Here is a 22,012-nt window from a genome sequence, read left to right as displayed (position 1 = left end):
GCCCTGGATCAAATCCTGAGTGGGAACACCACTCACCCCTGTGTATTCCCACTGCATGTGGCCAATTCACCCCTTGAAAGCACATCCCCTTGAGAAGTCCCTGTCTCAAGACATTACTGTCTTTGACATGTGACACCAAACCCACATGAAGCTACACAATGAGTACATGTACCATGGGATACTTTACTATTGGGCTAGTACCTTGTTGTCCAATGCTGTAATCTCCTGTTGGTTAGCTGTTGAGAGAAGAAAACTACTCATCTGGCCTTTTAATGGGTCTTCAACTTCTACATCTATGTCATAACACGCCGTCTTCTTCTGGTCGTTGGGATCAACGCTATGGAGAGTACAACACAAGATAATGAAAACAGCCAAAATGAGTCAGAATAAATATCAGTCCAGCCCAGAATACACTCTTTGATAAAACCTGTTGCAGATGCTGGGAAAAGAGTGTAAGAACGGGGTATCTTTATATATACGTATATTCTAGTATATTCTCTCCTCTTTCATCCATCGGATTTCACAGATTTTTAAGCTGGAGCTTTTGTCCAGACCACCAAATTTAAAAGCTACTGATAGACATACTCTTCATTAAATTGCCCAACATCCTCCTGAGACCTATTAATAAGCTAAATACCAGTATCTTTCTTTGGCTTGTCCTGTCCTAAATTTATATTTAATTTGTTGGCATTTAGACTTAACATTTACTTTATCTTTAAAGTTTCTTAACAAACAGTTTTCAATCCTGTAGTTGGTAAATCAGACTTCAGTCATTGTCACACATAACCACCAGTTCCTTGTCATTTTTCTCTAAGCAATGACTACATATCTCTGAGGACTTCAGCTTTTTTGTGGTCCATCAGAGAGGTCACTGGGTTATGATTGATGACAGTATGTACACAGCCATCAAGCTGCATGGCAGCCAAGCTGCTTCTTGATTACTCTGTTTGATACATTGAAACGAATCAAAAAGCAAATTTTATTTTCATAGTCTATGTAATATTTAAACTTTATATCACATTACAAATTTAAAATAAAGGATCAAATTTTAAGCATATTCAGAAACATTTGTTGTCAATATTCTGTAGAAAATCAAATCACCACATTCAAGTAACAATAATGTTTAAACACCTAGAATCAGAGTTTTGACCAAGACCACAGAGAAGCTTGTGACGGATTGAAATACCTAAACAGTAAGACTGCAATCCGCAGAAGTCTCTTTGTCCCCCTTCTCCACACACAGTTGTCACTTAAATATGGCATGTGCTTGAAGTGCCCCAGACAGCTGAAAGCTGTATTTTATCTGCTATCCAGAGAAACATCTGTTTTGACAAGGATGCGAGAGCTCAGTATCTTGGTCACAATGGCCTTCTCTGAATCCAGGCATTCTTTTTTGTACATCTCTGGAGATCTCTTGGCTTCTTGGCATTCTCAGGATAAGGCTAACACCCAAACAGCTGACCCAATCCCAACAAAGCATGCATGGACTCGCCACTGCATTTGAAACTGTAATGCTGTTGTACACTTTACATAAGAGCTCAGTGATTTACAGGATTGCCCAGGATGTACAACTTCTTATTTCAATTCCTTTTTTATCTCTTTTTGTGGGTTCAAACTCTCATTCCTCTCCCCTTAGGAAAGAAATCCATCCAACTCTCTCAATGGTATTTCTAGTAGGAATAAAAATAAAAGTTGTTTTGCATACCTCTAGAGAATTGGTGCCATTCTACTGAAAATAATTCAGAATTACAGAGACTAGAATGACACAGAGAATGAGCATGCAACAAAGTCCTAGGTATTCACCTGGAAGTACTGAATTCTGGTGCCTTCTACTACAGCTGTCTCTGTACTTTATCTAGTGAGTGTTTTGCACATGACAGTGCTGAGCTGACTGACCAGCTTACCTGATGATGTGGTTTATCACTATTGGGTCTGGTGGCAGCAGTAGGTTAGTGAGTCTCTGAGGAATTTCAGAAAACTTTAGCCGTGGACAGTCAAAGATCTGCAACACAATAAACAAAAAATGTTGTCTGTCCCAAACCTAACTTGCAATTAAATGAGAAAGTAAGAAATCAGCAGCTCATAAGGAAGGTGATTTTGAAAACTGTAATTCCGGTTCCTTGCACAGAATACATTTTTGGTCACTTCTGTCCCTGTAAACTGCTGCTGTACTTACATCTGGGCTCACAGAGATGCATCAGATGATGACAATTTCAGGTGTTCCACTTTTGGTTTAGCTGCTGAAAGGCACAGGACATTTTAATGGGACATAAGGATCAACTGTATCAATAATGAGAGAGAAGCAAACACTCCCTTTCTCACTGAGGGTTTGTAGCAGCACATTTTAAAGAAAATTTTATTTAATTTTTTTTACCAGAGGAAACATAAAAACAGCTTGCTTTTTTTTTCCCCCAAGGAATGTTTCCTGAAGTATTTTGTGGTAAAGAAAAATACAAGAAAACACTTCTGAATTTTAAAACTATTCACAATTTATTTTTTTTAAGATTAAGGAAAAATAAACTCAATGTGGTATTACATATTTTTAACCACAGCCTGAACAGCCTCTTGAAGGAACCCACCCCTTTCTGAACAACAATTCATGGTTACCGTCTCTTCACTATGGTCCAGAAGCTAAACAGAATCATGGACTCATTGAATATCTCAGGTTGGAAGGGACCCACAAGGGTCATCAAGTCCAACTTCTGGTCCTGCACAGGACAACCCTGAAAATCACACCACAAATAGGTACTGACTTCAGAAAAAAATTTATTCTGAAAAGGATTAAAAGCTGTAGGTTTTGGAAATTTTCTGTGAGTAACTGCAGTACATTGCCATGAATCTAGAAACACTCCTTGCACCTGGAATTTTCAGAAATATAATTATTACCACCTTTTTTTCCTACTGGGATTTTGTGGTGGTTTGGGCTAGGCCTTCCTTGGTGGCCAGTTTGTAACCAAGGAAGGGTCCAGATTTACCCAGTATTCCCTACGATTTTTACGTAAGCCAGACTATAAGAGAGGAGGAGAGGCCTTCGCTCTCTTTCCTTCCGGCGGCTTGGAGGTGCAGGTTCCCTGCTGTTGATCTGCCGTGTTGGGGAGCGAGGCCTGGTGGGGCCTTGCCGACCTTGGGAGACGGAGGTTGCCGGCGATAGTTCCGGAGCAACTCTCGGTTGTCCCAGGAGAGTAGTGAGCTATTTTCTTTGCTAACTCTTTTAGTTGTTAGATATTGTGTCACTAATTGGGATACATATATATCTATTATTTTAGTTTTGTTCCTTTTTTTTTCCCCTTCCCCCTTCCCTTTCCCTTTTGAAATTGTATATTTTAATTATATATATAAGTGTAAATATATTTATATATCTCACTTTGGTTGTCTCTCTCTCCTTTCGGGTTTTCTTAGTTTTTTCCCCCTCTTCTCCCTGAGGTTTGGGGGGGGGGGACACTTCTGGTGGTAAGGTTTGGAGACTTGGCAGGGAGCCAGCTTCAAACCATATCAGATTTTTAATGCTCTGAACAGGTGAACAGGCTTTTCTCTGAAGGTATTCCATTTAAACTGATTTAACCCTCCCCCACCTTCTATATATTAACATTTACCTTAAAACATACCCTTATGTAAAGGCAATCTGTGAAAACATTGAGGCCTATGCAAATGTTAGGGAAACTATTTTCACCTGATAAAAGAGATACACTACTTGTAGTATTGTATCTATAAAGAGAGACAAGCTTTGCAGCTCCAGAGACAAAGGACAAAGGCAGGGTTAAAAAGAAAGGACTATGAGGTTGTAGGACAGACATACAAACTCAGATGCTGTAGTTCCCCAGATACAGTATCTTCTGAAACCTATAATTTTCTCGGTGAGAAAGTCAGGGAATTTGGCAGCAGAAATACCTAGTAGCCACCTCTGACTTTTGAAATACCTTTGAACCTTTTTTCTTGCTTTCACTCGTAACACAATGTATTTCAAATCTCCTTGTTGATGTAAACAGTGTTTCTATACAGAAAAGGATCCACCTTCATCAACTCTAAAATTTATCTGATTTGTTGGACTTGCCTGCATCCAGGAATTCAGCCAGCTAGTTTCTAAAGAACAAGGAAGTAACAGGATCTACTGAGTCTGCAGCTCACTCTTTGTTTCAGTTCTGAATTCTGACACTTGATAGAGACGACTGTGGAATTGCCACCCAAAATCTCCGCATACCAGCTACATCCAATCTGCTGTCACTGCTGGCTCAACACTCCTGTCAAACTCCTAACATGGGTGCCCAAGAGACAAGAGCTTGAAGAATGGAAAAGGGATCAAGGATACACACTAGTTAGAGGAGGGTGGGAGCCCGGAAACTAAGGCTACATGGAATTGTCCTAAAACTCACATTCCTTCTGAACTGCAGTTAAATGGTATAAACTTGTAATCCCTGGCTTTGAAGGCTCTCTGGCCACAGTGATACCGGTGTGTCAGGTAACTCATTCAGCAGTATTTTTTTAGACACAACCACAAGCACACCAGTGCACGCCTCAGAACAGCTGGCACAGCGAATGAGAAGACATGTATCTAACTGAATGGAGTGAGAATGTGTTATGTACTGCTCCCCTAAGGGACCCGCACACTTCCAGCCAGGACCACGGTTTTTTCCAGGAGTTCTATGACTAAAACTATATAGTCTACAGAAATACTATCAGACTGGAAGGCATTATTAACCCAATTCCTTTGCCCTCCATCTCTCAATCTTAGAGTGAAAAACAAAAAAAAACTCATCATGAAATGTTTCATTTGATGAATGGGATTTATATCCCTAAGCACTAATGTCAAGTTTTGAAAGCAAGATTAGCTAATTAGGACAATTTTGCCAGAGACCTAAGGAAAACAGAAACACTCAAATCAATCCCATTTATGATTTAAATCTATGCAAGCGCTGCATTCTTATGCAACTATTCCAGCTTAGCCAGCTCTTGCAGGGTGTGAGGTTCAGTCTTCTAGAAAGGCAATCAGCTACTTCCCAACTTTCTCATCTGATTCATCTTCTGAGAATGAGAAGACATCTACCAGGTCTGATGACATTCCTGAAGAGTTATAACATAAAGGAGACCTACAAGCTAATAAGCACCTAATGAGACACACGAAGAGAAGGTGGCTTCAGCAAGTTCTTATTCTAGTGAAGTTCTTAAATGGAAAATTAAAAAAAAAGTGAGAAGGTCCTCCCGCTTATCAAAAGTAAGATACGAACGTGTGTACTTTTTTAGACAAAGGATCTGCTACAAATCATGTAAGCCTAAACCTACAGGAAAACAAAGTCAATTAAGACAGTGACAGCTCAGATAACATTATCTTTACAAATAAATATAATTGTATCTACAGAAAGGGTGGAGATGCTTTTAAGTGGCCTTCTTAGTTAATTCTAGAAGTCACTTTGAAGGACAAAAAGTCTTAACATGCAGCTTTCAAAATATCATGCAGATCATTAAGGGTACTCTATTGTCTGAAGCAGACTTAGGAGAAAATAACTTTTCTAATTATATCTTCCATGTCTTCTATCCTTCGTGAACAGCGAAAGAGAAGGGAAGAAAACAGGTCTATATACGATTTGATAATCAGAATCAGCAGATTATTTCATGTTTCTTAGTACAAAATGATATGCTGGGGGAAAAAATTCCACCAAATCAATACAGAAGTCCTCCTTTCTGGAAAGGCTACAGCTTCTGTGGGAGTGCTGAACCACCAGATGTGGGGGATTTTGACAACACCGGCACATGGGGAGGGTGCTAATGATATTACTTGTAGTGCATGCTGAAAGCCATTCAGTACTGAGGATACTGCAAATCATTAAGGGAAGATAAAAATGAGTAATTTTCATTCCAATTCCAACTCATCCCAAACTCGTGGATGGATGTTATAGTTTGCTTCTAAAGAGCTACTGTGCCCAAAAAGGAGTTACCTGCTGGAAATACTTGTCGCAGTTGATGTATTCCTTATCGTGAGAGTCCTGCAGCTTGTTAGTTTTGATGTACTGCCAGAGTGCCTGGATGATGGCTGAGCGTGTCTGCGTGTGGATCCCCAGCAGCCGCGCCAGCCGTGGGTCCAGCTTGAACTGGGGGGGCTGGAACAGGAAGAGAAGGAGGGGGCAGTGGAGAGGAAAGCAGACAGACACACAGTATGAAGTTTCAGTATTAATTCTCAGGGCACTCTGTTCCTTGGGAGAAGCACCCCATTCAATGGCAGAGATTGAAAAAACACAACTTTGCATTTCTGTATCCTACTGCTGATGCTCTGGATGAAGGAAGGGGGACACTGTACCTGTGCCATGCACACAGACTTACCTGTAGCATATGCTTTAAATAATAATAACTTGCACGAAGACTCAGGAAACAATTCTCCTTTTCAACATTGATGCATAATTTTACTGTAAGGAGTGGGAGAAGAAATAGAACAGCCCTTCCTCTGAACTACTGGAGGTTAACTACAGAGGGAGAAGGAAGTCATGATGATGCTTCCACTGTTGTAATGACTGCTCAGCTGCCTCACATCAACAAACTGCCTTGGAACTCTGTTTTTTCAGGCATGTTCCCCACCATTCTGGTGCATACCAGAACATTTACCCAACCACAATCAGTCAATAGAATATATTTCTTCTTCTGACCTCTGTGATACAACTCAACTACCCTGGTCTGCAGCCCTAGTAATACAAATTCCCTGGATAATTTGGAATTACACAGCTGGTTCAGGTACCACTGAACTAGCAAAAGCCACTCCTTTGAATTTTTTTAAAGAACCACACATGTAACTTGTGTTCAACTTATCTGACTATTCTCTAAGAAGCCAGAGGAGGAAATGCATATTCTTTCTGCAGGAGGTCAAAAAAAATACTAATTATCATAGTGCCAAGACCTATTATTTTGCTGGACTATATAGGAAGCTCACTTTGATGTGTCCCCTTTAAATCTTAAGTAATCTATCAGTTGGGTATCATTCTAACTTCAGTGGACCACGTGACATTCTGAGCCCAAGTATATTGTTTTTTGATGTGTGTGACAGGATGAATTTGCTCTGTTGCACCGTGTCCCAATGGCTGCACTGACCTGGTAGTCCAACATGAGGAGTAATGTGCATCGCACACTGACATCCCCAGGTCTCTTCACCTGGAATCCATCCGTTTCCTGGGTCGTGGGAGTTCTGTGCCACTGACAAAGGGAGAAACAAGACCGTCCGTCAGCGTTTTTTTCACTGATGTCCATGAAGGTGCATCTTGCACAGCACATCGTGCCAGAATAAGACAAGTACAAGCCTTCTGAAGATTTGGCAATTTAAAAAAGAAACCCAACAACAACAAAACCAAACCACAACAACCCCCCCCAAAAGATTTCAATTCAGCTTTAGTGCAGAATCTGTACTGCTGTTACGCTTTACTTGATAGGAAAAATGTGCATGATTTTTTCATCTTTTCACCCATTCTGTTCAAGATGTGCACTACATCACTACTACATCTATGTTTTTGGACTAGATTCTGTTAGCAAACATTCTTAAGAAGAATGGAGTTTTGAAAACTTTGAAAATTCCTTAAAAGAGATAACAAATACAAGGTCACCTACACGAGGGAGACAACAGGCACCTGGGTGCTTATGTGTGCCACTATCACGTGTGTATACGAAGTGTGCACAACCCTCTCACCTCCACAAGATGGTTGTCAGGTCCATAAAGATCTTTGTCCAGTTCTATAACCAAACTCTTAAAAAAGGACGAAAACTTCCGTTTCTGTTTGCTGAGCTGTACAAGCAGAAGAACCAGATATGTTTAAGGCTATGTGTATTAGCTTGTGTCCTAGGCTTCCTTCTCAGCCTCTCTCTTTGTCTTGAACATTAAATCCCATGTAGACCACAAGTGCGGTCACTCTAATTGAGTTTTCCCTCTGACAAACACAGGATAAGATGCAAAAATCTCAGCAGTGGTGGAACAATAAAACAGAACGGTAGGGAAGATTTCCCTGACTCTCTTAATGTTATTGGAAAGGACTGGCCTGTCATGTGAACGTGGCACTCGTGAGAGCAGGTCCAGAGAAGGGCCATGAAAATTATCTGAGGGCTGGAGCACCTCTCCTGAGGGCAGGCTAGGAGAGCTGGGGTTGTTCAGCTCAGAGAAGAGAAGGGTTTGGGGGGTATTCAAAAGGGGCTTGTTAGAAAGATGGAGAGAGACTTTTTACCAAGGCCTGTAGTGATGGGACAAGGGGCAATGGCTTTAAAATGAAAGACAGTAGGTTTAGACTGGTCATTTTTTACTCAGGAGGTGGGGAGGCCCTGGCACAGGTTGCCCAGAGAAGCTGTGACTGCCCCACCCCCGGAAGTGTCCAAGGTCAGGCTGGATGGGGCTTGGAGCAACCTGGGATAGTGGAAGGTGTCCTTGCCCATGGGAGGGGGTGGGACTGGGTGGTCTTGAAGATCCCTTCCAACCCAAACCATTCCATGATCCTAAGGCCACGGTATACCTTTCATTTTAACATCTTGGGGTTTTTTAATGAATGCTAATTTCTTGGTCTGATTTATCAGATAATAGTAAATTTTACAGATTGATCATACACTAGGTAAAACTATTTCCTTTTACATTTTGTCTTTCCATTTAATTATCAGTATTCACTGTTTACTCCACAGCTCATACTGTCTACATTAAAAACTTATAAGGAAGGCTTATAAGCACATAATCTGACTTTCCATAGAATATAGTCTATGGGATTCCAATTTATTTCTTTGTATTTAATGAAGATAATATTTTATTAAAAAATGCCAGTAATTGAAAAGATATTTTGTTCCAATAAAGAATCTCTTTTTCTTGTTAAAATATATGCTCTAATTTCTAAACCGAATTTGTCTAACTTCAATTCCCAGATGTTGCACTTTGTCACCACTTCATCTTCCAGGAAGATTATGATTCTGATTCATGTACAGTTACCTCTAGACAGCCGAAAGCCTTGCCCTCTCCACACATGCAAGTTCTTAATCTGTTTAGCCTGTAAATACTCAGCTTGTGAAGTCTATTCAAATAGGTGACATCTTTATTAGGAAAGTCCAGCCTTCCCCAAGGAAATCTAAATCCATCACTGAGGTTTCTGAGGACTTCATAATGATAAAACATTTCTCCCATCCTTGCTCTCACCATCATATTGATCTCCCTAGGAATATGAAGTACTGCCTTCTCCTTGTTATCCTGCTCTTCACAAGATGCAATGCCTGCTGTAGGCCTGACTTTTCATACCTCTTGTGACCTGAACCCTGCCATCTCTTTTAAGGGAATCATCTCAGGCCTCTTCTCTCCACCTCCCCCTACCTATCCTGTCCTTAAGTCTGTTTCACTTCCTGCTGCTCTCCCCAACACTCCCATTAGGGCCTCATCCCTCTCTCCGGTTGGACATGGTGCCTTCCCAGCAGCAACAAGCTAGCGCTGCCATTAAGAGATGCCTTGTCTCTGCTGGTGTCCCCAGCACTCCACAGGACAATCTCCAGAGCCCTGCCAGCCCCAGTGAAGCACGGGGCAGTCATACGTCATCCAGGAGCTTCCCCTCCACGCGCAGCTCCCACGAGGCAATGCTGCCGTCGGAGTCCTCGGCATCCGCCTTCGCAGGATTGAACGTGTTGGAGATGTAAAGTCTCAGTTTCCGCTTTTGCTGTTGCACACACAGAGGAAAAAAAAAGGACAATTCCAGTTAAAGTCCAAGACTTGAGGAAGCCACAGGAAAGGTGACAGTCACACATTTAGTAGAGAATCTACATGTTTAGTACAGTTGCACCAGGTTATACTAGAATATAGGATTCGGTTACATGTAAGAAAATATACTGAAAAGCTGAATCTGAAACTTCCTTTCCTGGCTATACAAACATACTGAAATTTGCTGTAAGTGGAGGAAGACAGGAGGTTGCAGGGCCAAGCCCAAGAGGCAATACATCCTCTACTTCTGGATTAGATACTTGAGAAATTGTTGTAAGAAAAGCATGGTTTGATGTCCTCCCTGGCTGGAAGGTCCTAGCTGGACCTACCTAGATTGCTAAAACTCATCTGCAAACCTCTTGCAACATGAATGCCTTTCAAAGCTGAATCAGTTCAGATTTGTAAATGACAGTCACAAATACAGCTCATGCTGCAAACCATCTGCCCTGCACATTTCTGCCCATCTGCATCCTACAATCATGCAGCATCTGGTAACAGTCCTCCTGCAGACACACCTGAACACAGAGACACACACCCCCTTGTTGCCTTACCCTCCTCTTTAACTTTCTTCACGTTCAGCAAAGGTTTCAGCTCCACCCTGCTGTGAGACCTGAGTGGAGGAAGGCACCACACTTCATTCCTAACCCAGGCACTCAAGTCTGTGAGAGATACAATCATGCCTACCTATTGCCATTTTTACAGGCTACCTGAGGTTTCCAATCACTGTGGTGGCTTTTGGCTGTGTCATTTCTCAGCACTTTTCCTCCCATGCACCACATGGAAAACCCAGCCATTAAGTCTGAGGCACAGATTCCAAACAAGATATTGCCAAAAATTACTCTGGGACTCTAATCTCCAATATCTATTTATAATACAACGACAAAAAGGCTACAGTTGTCAAGTTAACGCAGACAAAACAACCTTCATACAATATAAGAAAGGAGCAGTCTTGTAAAGCTTTCACACTCACACATAGGAGAGAAGGAAGTTACAGACAGCATGTTATGGAGCATAATCTGTCATGGAGGAATGGGAAAGGAAGAGATTTATGGCTGAAGAGGAACAAGAAAATGACTACATTTTGCCAAATCTGAGAAGACAGTGACAGGAAGGTTTGACAGAAATGGAGCGTCAGTTGTATGCACTGACAGGGAACAGGATCTTCCAAAGTGCCATGAGTCCAGAAAATGACAGGTCGGCACAGGTAAGAACAGGCAGATAGGTGGAAAAACATTTCTGGGAATCTATATTCTTTCTCCATCCTTTCCCATGGGACTAGACTCGTGTCACCACAGGTATGTCACGAAATGCAGGGGCATCTTCGTGAAAGTCCCTTCCTCAGGGGATTCACCCCTGAGTCAGAACATCTTGGGCAGCATTCAGTTGCAAGCCTTTGCCACAAGAGTTCTACCAGAGCTCCTGTGCTCTGTCTCAGGCTGCCAGGCTTGTCAGCAGCAGGGTGGGGGCAAGGTCAACTCCCCCCGCATTCCATCTGGCCGTTCCGGTCCAGCTCCGGGACGTCTTTTGAGCTTCTTAGCTCCTCTCTCTCTCTCTGGTGCTGCATGTCTAAAACTCTTCTCCAAAATAGGAGTCCATGTCCCTCTTTTCCAAGAGGGGTCTCAAAGGAGTTTGGGGGGGTCTGGTACAGTTCTTACCCCCAGAACTCTGTAGCTCTGCTGCTGACTCTCTCTCTCTCTCTCTCTTTCCAAGAGTCCTTTCTGCGATACATGCCATTTCTGCTGCTTCTCCGGTTCAGTTCTTATCTGTCCTGGCTCTCTGCCAGTCTCTGGACGCCGCGTCTCTGCTTTCTGCTCTGTCTCCGCTGCCCATGGTGGAGAGAAACATCTCCCAGCTTAACCACAAACACTTAGCCCAGTCTAACACTGTTCCAAGTCTTTGCAGTCCCCCCCAGCCCGGGGCTGGGAGGGCCCAGAGGCCCCGAGGGGCTCAGAGCCCCTTCCTCGTGGCTCTACAACATGGCCACCTCTCCTCAACAACCAAACTACCACAACTCTTCTCTTCCGTTTGCTTGTGGTATGTTTACATTTTGCAGGAGCGCCCATTGGGCAAAACTTCAAAACTTCCAGGGGTTTCCACCCCTTGGGGTCTACCACTTTTCTTAGCCTCTGGGGGAAAACAAGATTCAAACCACTACAGTAACTAATGAAAAAAAAAATGAACAAAACCTTAAAAATATCCAACCAAAGCAGAAAAATCAGTGACTTGGTAGACTACACAAGTATCATGAAGACTAAGAGGAACTAGACAATATTTACTGAGTTCAAAACTGCACTGACATGTGAAAAACACATGTAGACAGTTCTATGAAAACTTCAACAACTACAGCAAAAACAACCAACAAAGAAAGTGAAACAGAGGTTATAGAGGAATAAAATTGAAAATAGTATGCACAATAGTCTATAAAATCCACTATAGCAGTTTATTTGGTCGTTGTATACTGTACTTTCTCAGGAGAGAATGAGGAGGTGTATAAGAACAAGCCAATGTGGGTGGTAAGAACAAGCTAGGTGCACTAAAAAAATCTTCCTCTACACTGATTGGGAGAACTGAATTTTTTACCTAAGAAAACAAACCATTAATGAACTTGAAAGACATATTTAAAACATAGACTGATTAAAGAAGGAGATTAGGTGTTTGCATTTTCCTTATCTCACAACACAAAAAGCAGAACATACAAAATTACGTCAGAAATGTTTCGGAAAAAGTGCAAATCCAAGAGCAATTCCTCAGTCATCTTAAAACCTGAAAGCAGGGAAAGAATCTCAATTCACAGAACCAGGGAGAGAGACACTGTGATAGCAGTCTGATGCTACTACTCGTTTTTAAGCTAAAAACGGAGAACCTGGGAATAGATCATTTGGTCTGAGAAACTGCAACTATACACAGGTCTGGTAAACTCAATGTCCCACACCAGTCCCTGGCGGAAGAGTGACGGTCCCTGGATGACAGTCTCCAGTTTGCAGTCCTGCATATTCCCTACATCACCTACCTCAGACAAATTCAAATTTTCTCCAGGATTACAACCCCAGTTTGGGAATCACTGTTTTAAGGCAAATACTTCAAAATTACAAGAGCTGTGATAAGAGATGGAAATGCAGGGATAACTTTCATTGCTGTTACTAATGCTCCAACTGTAATAAAATGAAAATACTTAACATTAGAACAACCCAAATTTATCTAGACTTAGCTCTAGACAGGTCTTGACTTTCACAACTGCTACATGCTAGGGCTATTTATGCATGAATTTGAAAAACATCTGTTTGATCATTCTCTAGATGTTAAGTAACTGAGTAACCGATATTTAAAATGTATTTGCTGAACCCTAGGTGGACACAGAATTTTCTGTAGTGTTGTGTCTCTTACACCGTTCCCCGCTCCAGCTCTCCTTTGCACAGCTTACGGCTGGGACCTCATGTACCTGTTACTTCCCTAATTAAAGACTGTGCCACAAACTAAACAGATTTATGAATGCAAGTCCAAGTCTCCAATAATTTTTAAACACGTCCACATTCCTGGCTAGTTTAAAATAATGTTCTGCCCGTATCAAGAAGCTACAACAAATTACTCCTTCTGAGAGTCCAATTTAGTATATACAACACTTTGCGACAATGAACTTGTGATTTAAGCCATCCACATTTCAGTTTCCTGTCTATCTAGGTACATTGATGGATCTTGTTTCTTTTTTTCTGTTTCAATATATCAATTGGAAAAACATCAGGAGTTAAAGTGTTCTATGTCTTATCAGATACCTGTACAGTGACAAACACAACAGAATCTTGATCTTAGTTGGGCTGACACCCATCACCCTGGTACAAACAAGAATGTCGGCTTTACCTCACTGCAGACATATAGCTGCAAAACCCTTTGTACTACAGGATTTACTAGATGAATGACTATGAGCACCCTATACAGTCAAAAGAACTCAAATTTAAGGTGTGAAAAGAAATTCTTCACAATGAGAGTGGACAAACATCGTAACAGATTGCCTGAGGAGGCTGTGAAACTTCCATCCTTATGGATTTTCAAAACTCAACAAGGCCTTGAACAACCCTATTTTGAGCAGGAGGTTGAACTAGATAGCTTCCACAGTTTCTTCCTACCTAAACTTTTCCATGATTCTAATGAATAGACTCAAAAAACTTAGCAAAAGACCATTTCAGTGGGATATTACAAAGAGTGATGTGCTGGACTTGATCTGACATTCTTTTTCTGACATGAATAATCCTTATACAGGATATGTGTACATTTTTGCAGGATCTTTAACAATTTTTCTGTAAGTAATTCTTCCCATCATATGTTCAGTTATTCCACAAGTTCAGCTTTTGACTGAATCAGAATTGGAAATTTAATACATCTCTTCAGCACACCCCTCTAATCTCTTATTTTCTTGTTTTTAATCATTCTGATACAAAATTTCAAAATCAGTGTTTATTTATCCCTAAGCTATTATTCCCCTTATTAAAGGCTTTCAGAAGCTAGAGCTGGCAATAACCACAGAATTTTCTCTACCACTTTTCCATGCATGCTGATCCCCAGCTGCTGAAGCTTTGGAGCTTTGTCTGACCCATTCCAAAATATTCCTGTAACAGGACTTTTATTGAAAAGATCATTTCACCATTTAATACAAGAACTATTTCCCCACTCAACACAACCTACAAATTTTTCACAACATTACCTTCATTGGCCTCTTCAGCGCTTCCTGAATATCCACACGCTTCCGCATAATGGTCTGGTCCAGCTTGCGTTCAAAGGCCAAGAGATCCATGTAGGCCTGGGACTCAGGAACCAGCTCCCGGATCTGAGAAGGAAGCAAGGAATATCCAAGCACTGGAAGCACAAATCTGCCATGTTCCAGAGCAGCAATACCCACCCATTCCATGCCCTCGGACAGATGTGCCCAGAGTTGTTCTCCCTCCTGCAGTTCCCAGACAGTGAGGCAGGCCTCAGGGGCATGGGACAAGCACAGACTGAAGAGTGGGAGCACAGAACTGAAGCTAATGGATTCTGGAAGACCCCAGCTAGATTCACGAGGCCTGAACCATAGCTGCTTTTTTTCAAGTGCGGCTTAGCTACCAGCAGCCCAGGAGCCACTGCTGTCAGCAATCCAACGTCCAGTAAATTTGTCCTGTTCAAACTAAAAGAGTGCTGCATCTCTCTAGACTAAAAAAGAGGGGATGTTCATCTGATGTTTCAAAAACAAGTGTTACCCATTGTAAGTAAAAACTGCCACACAGGATGCAAGCCTTTGCCAGCTCATCTTCCTGGCTGAGGTGGAATTGACCTTCACACCAAAGTTTCCACATGATCAGCTATCAGGTGTCAACCTACGATCCTGCCAACTTTTATTGATATTTTAATACATTAGCTAAACTATGTTAGTTCTATTGACAAATATCCTTTTTATTTTCTGTTTGATGGAGAAGTCAGTAGAGAAGGGAATATGAAGTAGGCTGGAAGGAAGACCTCATGATCTGAACTTAGAAATGGGCAAGTATACCCTTAAATGAAAAAGTTCGTTCTTAATTTGGGGCAAACCATATAAGAAAGGAACTGTAAATAATTAAAATAAATACATGGGACTGCCTTGTCTATTTCTACAATACTCACCCTAGCTGTCACCTATATAACTAATATATTTATGTTTTTAAATAATACATTTAACTGTTAGAATACTTCTATAGGAATTAAAAGTCAGTTGGTATTCCTGTTTTGCTTTAGAATCAGAAATCTACAGTTTAAATTTGGTGTAAGACACAAACACCTATGTGAGAGACATCAGGCACACATCTGTTCACTGTGTTCTGCAAGGACATGAGAACTCCTGAATGAGTTCATCCCAACAGTCATCTCTTCTAGCATTGCATCTCTGACAGTAGTTGAAAGTTGCTGCCTTTAAGTACCCATAACAGCTCGAGGCCCAGCATTTCAGAACCTCACCAGGCAGTGTGGGAGGAACTACCTCCTTTTGCTCATTTGGAACCTGCCACCACTGAGCTTCATTTGATGCCATCCCTGTGCACAGCTGGGGCAGCAGTGGTCAGGCATTCCCTAGGCACCTTCTCCATACACCTTACAGTTTTTTGTCATCCCTTTCTTAACAATTTTCTTTTCCAGCCTGAAGATGAACAACTGCTCCCTGCTGTATTTAGACTGATTAAGATTATCAAATGAATGTCTCTTCCAACCTACTCTATTTGTTTTGAGATACTAGAACACCTGCTCTGTTTACAGCAAGACTGACACTTTGGAGAAACCTAAACCACAGAGCCAAAAACTCTGTTCAGCTTTAACTGAACCATTATATTTCTAACTGCTCGTATGCTTTCTCAAAGTGTTAGTATTAGCAGAATAATAAAGGAACACGAACATTTTTAAGAGCAAAGCACGAAGAGCAAGCATTCCCCTGGAAACATCAAGGAGTTGCCAGATAGCTTGCAAAGGACAGCGGTGCTTCCTCCCACCACTTCCAGAGTACAAACCTCTGGACCCAACGAAATACCCCAGTGCTTTTATCCCGTCCCACGCTGATGAAAAGATTCCTCAGTTCCTTGCCTGAGGAAATTAATTGTGGTGTACCGCAGTCAACTAAAAATTCTGGACTGAGAAAAGAGTTTCAGACCTTTAACACTGAGTTCCATCAGAGTCAGTTCATGAATCCCCAGTCTCATGGTGATGCAGGGAGAGGCCTACACAGCCTTTAGGATACAGGCTATACCACACAGGGGATACAACCTTCCCATCTGGTTTGCAGGGTACTAGAGCCAGGATCTAATGAGGTTTCTAGTAAGCTTGTAGAAACAGCAGTAATCTTCAATAAATATTTCTATTCCACACCTTTACATCGTTTACCACATGAAAGTGAAATGGTATTTCCTATTCCATTCCTATAACCAAACTGCATGTTAAATATTATAAGATGTTAAAAAGCACAAACACTTTAAAATCAGCCAAAGACAATACTGCATATAATTCCTTGAACTGCAAATGGCCACAGGTTGGGAGAGCATTTGAGAGAAGAATTGTACTTGCTGTGTTTGTACTCTTCTCTAGAGATGTGTTGTGGTCACAGCAAAGACGGGATTTTGGGCTAGACCAAAGGTTCACTCAGGCCAGTTTTGGCAGTTCTTACAGTCCTTTGGTTTCTCACTCTACTACTGGAATAATCTTTTAGAGGCATGATAATGTTCCCATTTCATATCCTTTCCCAATTTCCCCTTAGGAAAATCAAAGGGAAGCCCCAGCAGCATCACATCACAATGAAGAATTTTCTTAGGTTTTGGTATACCTTAGCTCCAAAAGATAAGGGTACTCTTACACTCCCAGCCAGTAGTACATAATTAATTTTCAGTTTTCTTCACAGGTAACTGAACCCCAGTTATCTGGGTGGTCCTTCTTCTTGCATAGTTTGCCCTAAATGAAAAGTTCATAGCTCCATGAAAGTCTCCAGTCTTCTTCTACTAAAGTTCTAACTACAAATGTGTTAAGAATATTTTGACATTTGAATTCTCCATTCTTGCCTTCATCTATTTGAAAAAAACTCCAGAAAGCATCTATTAGCAGCATCTCACTGGCCAAGGTTTTGAAGCATGTCTGTCACACCTTATCTTAGAATTACAGAGATAACTGGAAGAGATTACTAATAACATTAGTAAGATAGTGTCTTTCTAGATGTTGGGGTTATTTTTTTTCTTATTGTGAAAATACAAATGTTTCAAACATTTAGAAATTAGTAAGAACAGATTATTATTAAATTATGCACTTTTGTCCTTGATTTCCAAAAGTTTATTTTTATTGGTGGTGACAAAGGAATGGCAAACTTGCAAGTGGGGGCACTGAGGAGAGTGTGGAGGGAATGACATGATGGAAGAGGCTTTCACGATTTCCTTGTAGAAGCAGCACAATGTGGGGGCCCCACCACACCTGTCTGTAAAACAGATGTGCAAGGCTTGCAAGACAGAAGCAGAAACTAGAGAACAGCTGCACCACTACAAATTCTGGGACATGAACAACATCATGGGATAGCTTCTACAGCTGCCACAGTACAACAGCTTGACAGCAGGCTGCAGGCCAGGGAAGACAAGAAGAAAGCCTTCTGCAAGTGGATCAGCAACAGAAGGAAGGCTCAGGAAGACCCAGGTCTGGGTCTGGTTCTGCCCCTCGTGTCCAAAGCCCCGGAGAAGGCCGTGGTACTGTGTGCTGTCTTTGGCTCCATTGCTCCTGGCTAAGTCCTGGCCTCAGTCCTCCCAGGGCCCCGAGCCCACGTCAGTCAGGGCAGCAGGGCTGTTCAGAGGGACCCTGACAGGCTGCAGGAACAGGATGGCAGCTTAACACAGTAAAGGCGAAGTTCTGCTCCTGCCATCAGAACCTGAAAAGACTGTAAGACCCTTCAGAAAAGGCTGCTTCTGAGTTTGCTGACTGAGCTGCAACACTGAACACATGCAGTGGAATGCCCAGTAAAGCAACTTATCTGTACGGGCGGGTACTGGTGAGACCACAGCCGCCGATGACAGTGACCCAAACTCACTGCAGGTAAGTTAACGAAGTCATCTGCATGAGCAGCAACAAATAGCCAAAGACGTCAGGTATAAAGAGCAGGAATGGTGCTGGGGCTTTTATAATGTAACCTGAATGTAAGAAGCAGAATCTACAAGTGACGCAGGATGGGGAAATCAGGAAAAAAAGAAGAGCACAGGATATGCATCCATACCATGGCAAACTGGGAGAAAGAAAACAATACAAATTATTAAAGGTAGTTGTACAATCAAAAAAAATAGAGGCAAAGCCCAGGGAAGCTGTGGCTGCCCCAACCCTGGAAGTGTTCAGGGCATGTTTGGATGGGGTTTGGAGCAACCTGGTTTATGGAAGGTGTCCCTGGCCACGGCAGGAGGTGGAATGGGATGAGTTTTAAAGTCCCTTCCAACCCAAATCATTCTGTAATTCTATGATTCTATGGCATAGCTACAGCATGGGGACTCTCACTGCTTCCCAGGGAAATCTTAAAAGGATTTAGGAAATGGTAGGGGAGAAAACAATAGTCCAGAAAAACACTGTAGCCTAACAGGTCAGTGCAGTTCTAAATACATGAGCAAAAACACCTGGAGCAAGATTAAGGATTTTACAATTACTGCCATGCTTGGCAATACATTAATCACCAAAAGAACACTAGAGTCATAAATGAAGAAATCTACTGACAAACTCAAGAAAACTCCACAAAATTCTGAGAAAAGCTACTGAGAATATTAGGAGACAGGAAAACATCCTCTATAATACAAAGTTCCATAAAGCAAATCAATTGCTTCACTTACGAGTATGTATCTACCTATACAGAAAGAAAAATAGTTTCTTTGCCTATCAAAGTGACAACATAATGATCCTGAAATTGTTTAAGTTCAGCTCAGAAGTAAGGTGAAAATTCTTAGGAGTGAGTGTAGCCAAATACTGAAAAAAATTGACAATGACTGCAGGGAATATATCATCGGTAGTGATTTTCAATACTCTGAGGTCTGTCTTGTATACCAAAAGCAAAACAAAGTAGCAGTAAGTTCTCATGATAGGGCTGGACTTCAGATTGTCTAGTTGTATGACACTAAAAATAAACTAGTATTTTTTTTTCCTCCCAGAAGATCAAATATATGCTCCTTCTTTTCAGAGTCTTCATAAGAAAGCTTGCCACTCTCCAGTAAAATAAAAAGACCTCTTAATACAACTATTAGGAGCTGATATACAAGTATGCAGACTATAAAGAACAGACAGAATACTGATAGGAACTGACAGGAAAAAATCAGAGTCGGTGATAGAAAATCTGAGCTTAAGCTGGAGACAGAGGTTTTCTGTGCTCATTGCCCCTGACAGACCCAAGACCAGAGGTGTAAGGAGGAACAGATGTGAAATTTTACACTTCTGCACAGGATAAAGCCATCTCCCACATTCACAACACTACATGGACAGATTACAGAGTAGATCTCCAACATTCTCCTACTGCAAACAGATTAGCTCTTGATTCCTGCCTGTTGAAAAAAAACAGTAATCATTTCTGCAGCTTCTGCCATCAGAAAACAGAGAATCTGGAAAGTGCATTTTTGCCATAGACAGTTTTCTAGAGGAGGTTGTTCAGGTTTTCCTTTGCATCCTGAGGTGAAGTATGGATACCAGCAAACCTAAGGAATAGGTCTCTGTCAGTCTCACTGACCTCTAGCATGACTACATTATCAAACCTTTCCTGCTGACTGAGTATAAACCGTTCTGCCACAAATGTCACATTGTAAGATACTGAATTCTGAAGGAATTTGAGCTTCTTCAAGTGGAGACCTGACAGGAGCCCTGCTGGCTACTAAAGAAGTCTATCTGCAGCTCAGCCTTCCTTGATCTCCCCAAGTCTCCGGTGTTAAGGCAGTCTCTGCTTCTTTGCTAGTCAAGACATATCGGAAGCCCCCATCACAGTGCCCTCCAACAGCAGGCAAGACCAAGGGCGCTCACATCCTGGGACCGATCCGTTTGAGCCTCTGGAATTATGCTGATGAATAGTCCTCAAACACACAAAGGATTCATTGAATATCTGGCAAAGCCATGATTTGTGTAGACAACTGTTTAAGCCCCAGTAATCGCAAAATCATTTGGATCCAAAGGACCTCTGCAAGTCATGCAGGCCAACTGTTGCACAAAACAGGTTCAAATCACATCAGCTTGCTCAGGACCTTGTCCAGCCAGGCTCTGAATACCTCCAAGGATGGACATCCCACAGCATCTTTTGGCAGCCTGTTCCCATGTTTTGATACCAGCGTATGTTTGTTGGAGTTTTTTTTAAAGCGGTCCCTTATAGGGAGTCAACTGCCCATGTTGCAGTGTGTTTCTGCTGCCTCTCATCCTATTGTCATGCACCTCCAAGGTCTCAGAAAAAAGCCCAATAAATAAAATTGGACCTAGGTAGGAACAACTGGAGCTGCATTCTTCACTGCCTAAGCAGGACAAACAAAACAGTTTCAGCAATTTGCTTTTTTTTAAAAAAAATCACTAATAAATAGAGATTTGGCAGCTCCTTTAGAATTAAGCTACCATAGAATTTCTATCTTTGAGAGTTGTTGGATTTCATAAAGTTCTTGTTGGTTCATTCCCCCAGCTGGTCCACAAACATATTGACCGGTTTCCCCACCCAGTGATTTGGTGTCATCCGCAGATTTTATAAGCAAGCACTGCACTGCCTCCTCCAGTGACAAAGATGCTGGACTGACCAGCTCACAGGACAGATCCCTGCAGTACTCTGATGTCACTGTATTCCTGGGCGAGTGCAACCATTAGCCACTACGCTCTAAGCCCCATCACCAAACCAGATGGTTGTCAGACCATCTAGACCAAAATGTCCCAGCCTGGATAGAAGACTATTATATGTGAGAGAGTGGCCTTGCAAGGACATGGGCCAGTTCCCTCAGCTCCCTCAGTTGCAGCCTGCTGGGTACCATGGAGTTGTACAAATCAGGTTTTCTCAAGAAATACGTGGCTCAAACCCTGTCCACTGTCAGCTGCTCCTCTTGGACGTGTTCACTGATCACAAGGTATGGGAGACATCGTTAGTGCAGACTGAGACAAAGAAGGTTTTGAGTGCTTCAGACTTACTGTCTCTGTTGTCACTGTGTCACCCAGCCCACTCAGCATGGGCACACATTCTCCTTGGTTAGCCTTTATTACTAACATAATAGTAGAAGCTTTTCTTGTCCTTGATGTCCTTGAAGATCTCAACTACAGCTGAGCTTTGACTTTGCCAGTACCATTCCCTATATATCCACGCAACATTTCTAAACTCCTCCTTTGTAGCTTGTCCTGCTTCCACCTCGTACGCTACCTTTTGATGTTGGGACCACCACTGTGAGTTCCCTGTGCTGGGATCCTCATAAATCTGCTCATTTTCCTGCATTTCAACACAGGCTGCTCTTAAACATCCTTAAAGACCTGCCAGCTGCCCTGGGCCACTTTGCCCTTCCAAGCTGCTTCCCAAGGCATGACACCTACTTATTCAATTCCCTGAATAAGCCAAACTCTGCTTGTCTGAAGTCCAGGGTCTGTACTTGGCTATTCTCCTTCCTCATTCCCTGCAAGATCTTGATCTTCATTATTTCACAGTTGCTACATCCAAGGCTACCACTGATTATCACATTCCCAACCATTTCTTTCTTATGAGTGAATGGTAGATCCAGGTGTTCTTCACCTCTGGTTGGCTCAGACGGAGAAAGAGGTGCACAGCAGCCATGCAGTGACCAAACCAGAACAGGACAGCTATTATGGCATGGGATCTGTGCAGAGAATCCCACATGG

At 42.0% G+C, this 22,012-nt stretch overlaps 1 protein-coding gene across 4 annotated transcripts in view; it reads right to left on the bottom strand.

Moving 5' to 3' along the window:
* The window catches only part of SMARCD3 (SWI/SNF related, matrix associated, actin dependent regulator of chromatin, subfamily d, member 3), a 72,266-nt gene that overhangs the window by 7,412 nt on the left and 42,842 nt on the right, over positions 1 to 22,012 (bottom strand). For all 4 annotated transcript variants that reach the window (XM_039389934.1, XM_027730486.2, XM_027730483.2 and 1 more), the window contains 7 exons: positions 14,382 to 14,504; positions 9,522 to 9,644; positions 7,661 to 7,756; positions 7,072 to 7,173; positions 5,931 to 6,092; positions 1,905 to 2,002; positions 202 to 337 (listed from right to left, as the gene is read on the bottom strand). In XM_039389934.1, coding sequence (XP_039245868.1) covers positions 202 to 337; positions 1,905 to 2,002; positions 5,931 to 6,092; positions 7,072 to 7,173; positions 7,661 to 7,756; positions 9,522 to 9,644; positions 14,382 to 14,504 — 840 coding nt within the window. The remainder of the gene's footprint in view (positions 1 to 201; positions 338 to 1,904; positions 2,003 to 5,930; positions 6,093 to 7,071; positions 7,174 to 7,660; positions 7,757 to 9,521; positions 9,645 to 14,381; positions 14,505 to 22,012) is intronic.

This window comes from Pipra filicauda, unplaced genomic scaffold (genome assembly GCF_003945595.2).
Source record: "Pipra filicauda isolate LSUMZ 115617 unplaced genomic scaffold, ASM394559v2 scaffold78_size3787270_pilon, whole genome shotgun sequence".
NCBI lineage: Eukaryota > Metazoa > Chordata > Aves > Passeriformes > Pipridae > Pipra > Pipra filicauda.
The sequence above is the reverse complement of the archived record's forward strand: the minus strand, read 5'-3'. Positions and strand labels throughout refer to the sequence as shown.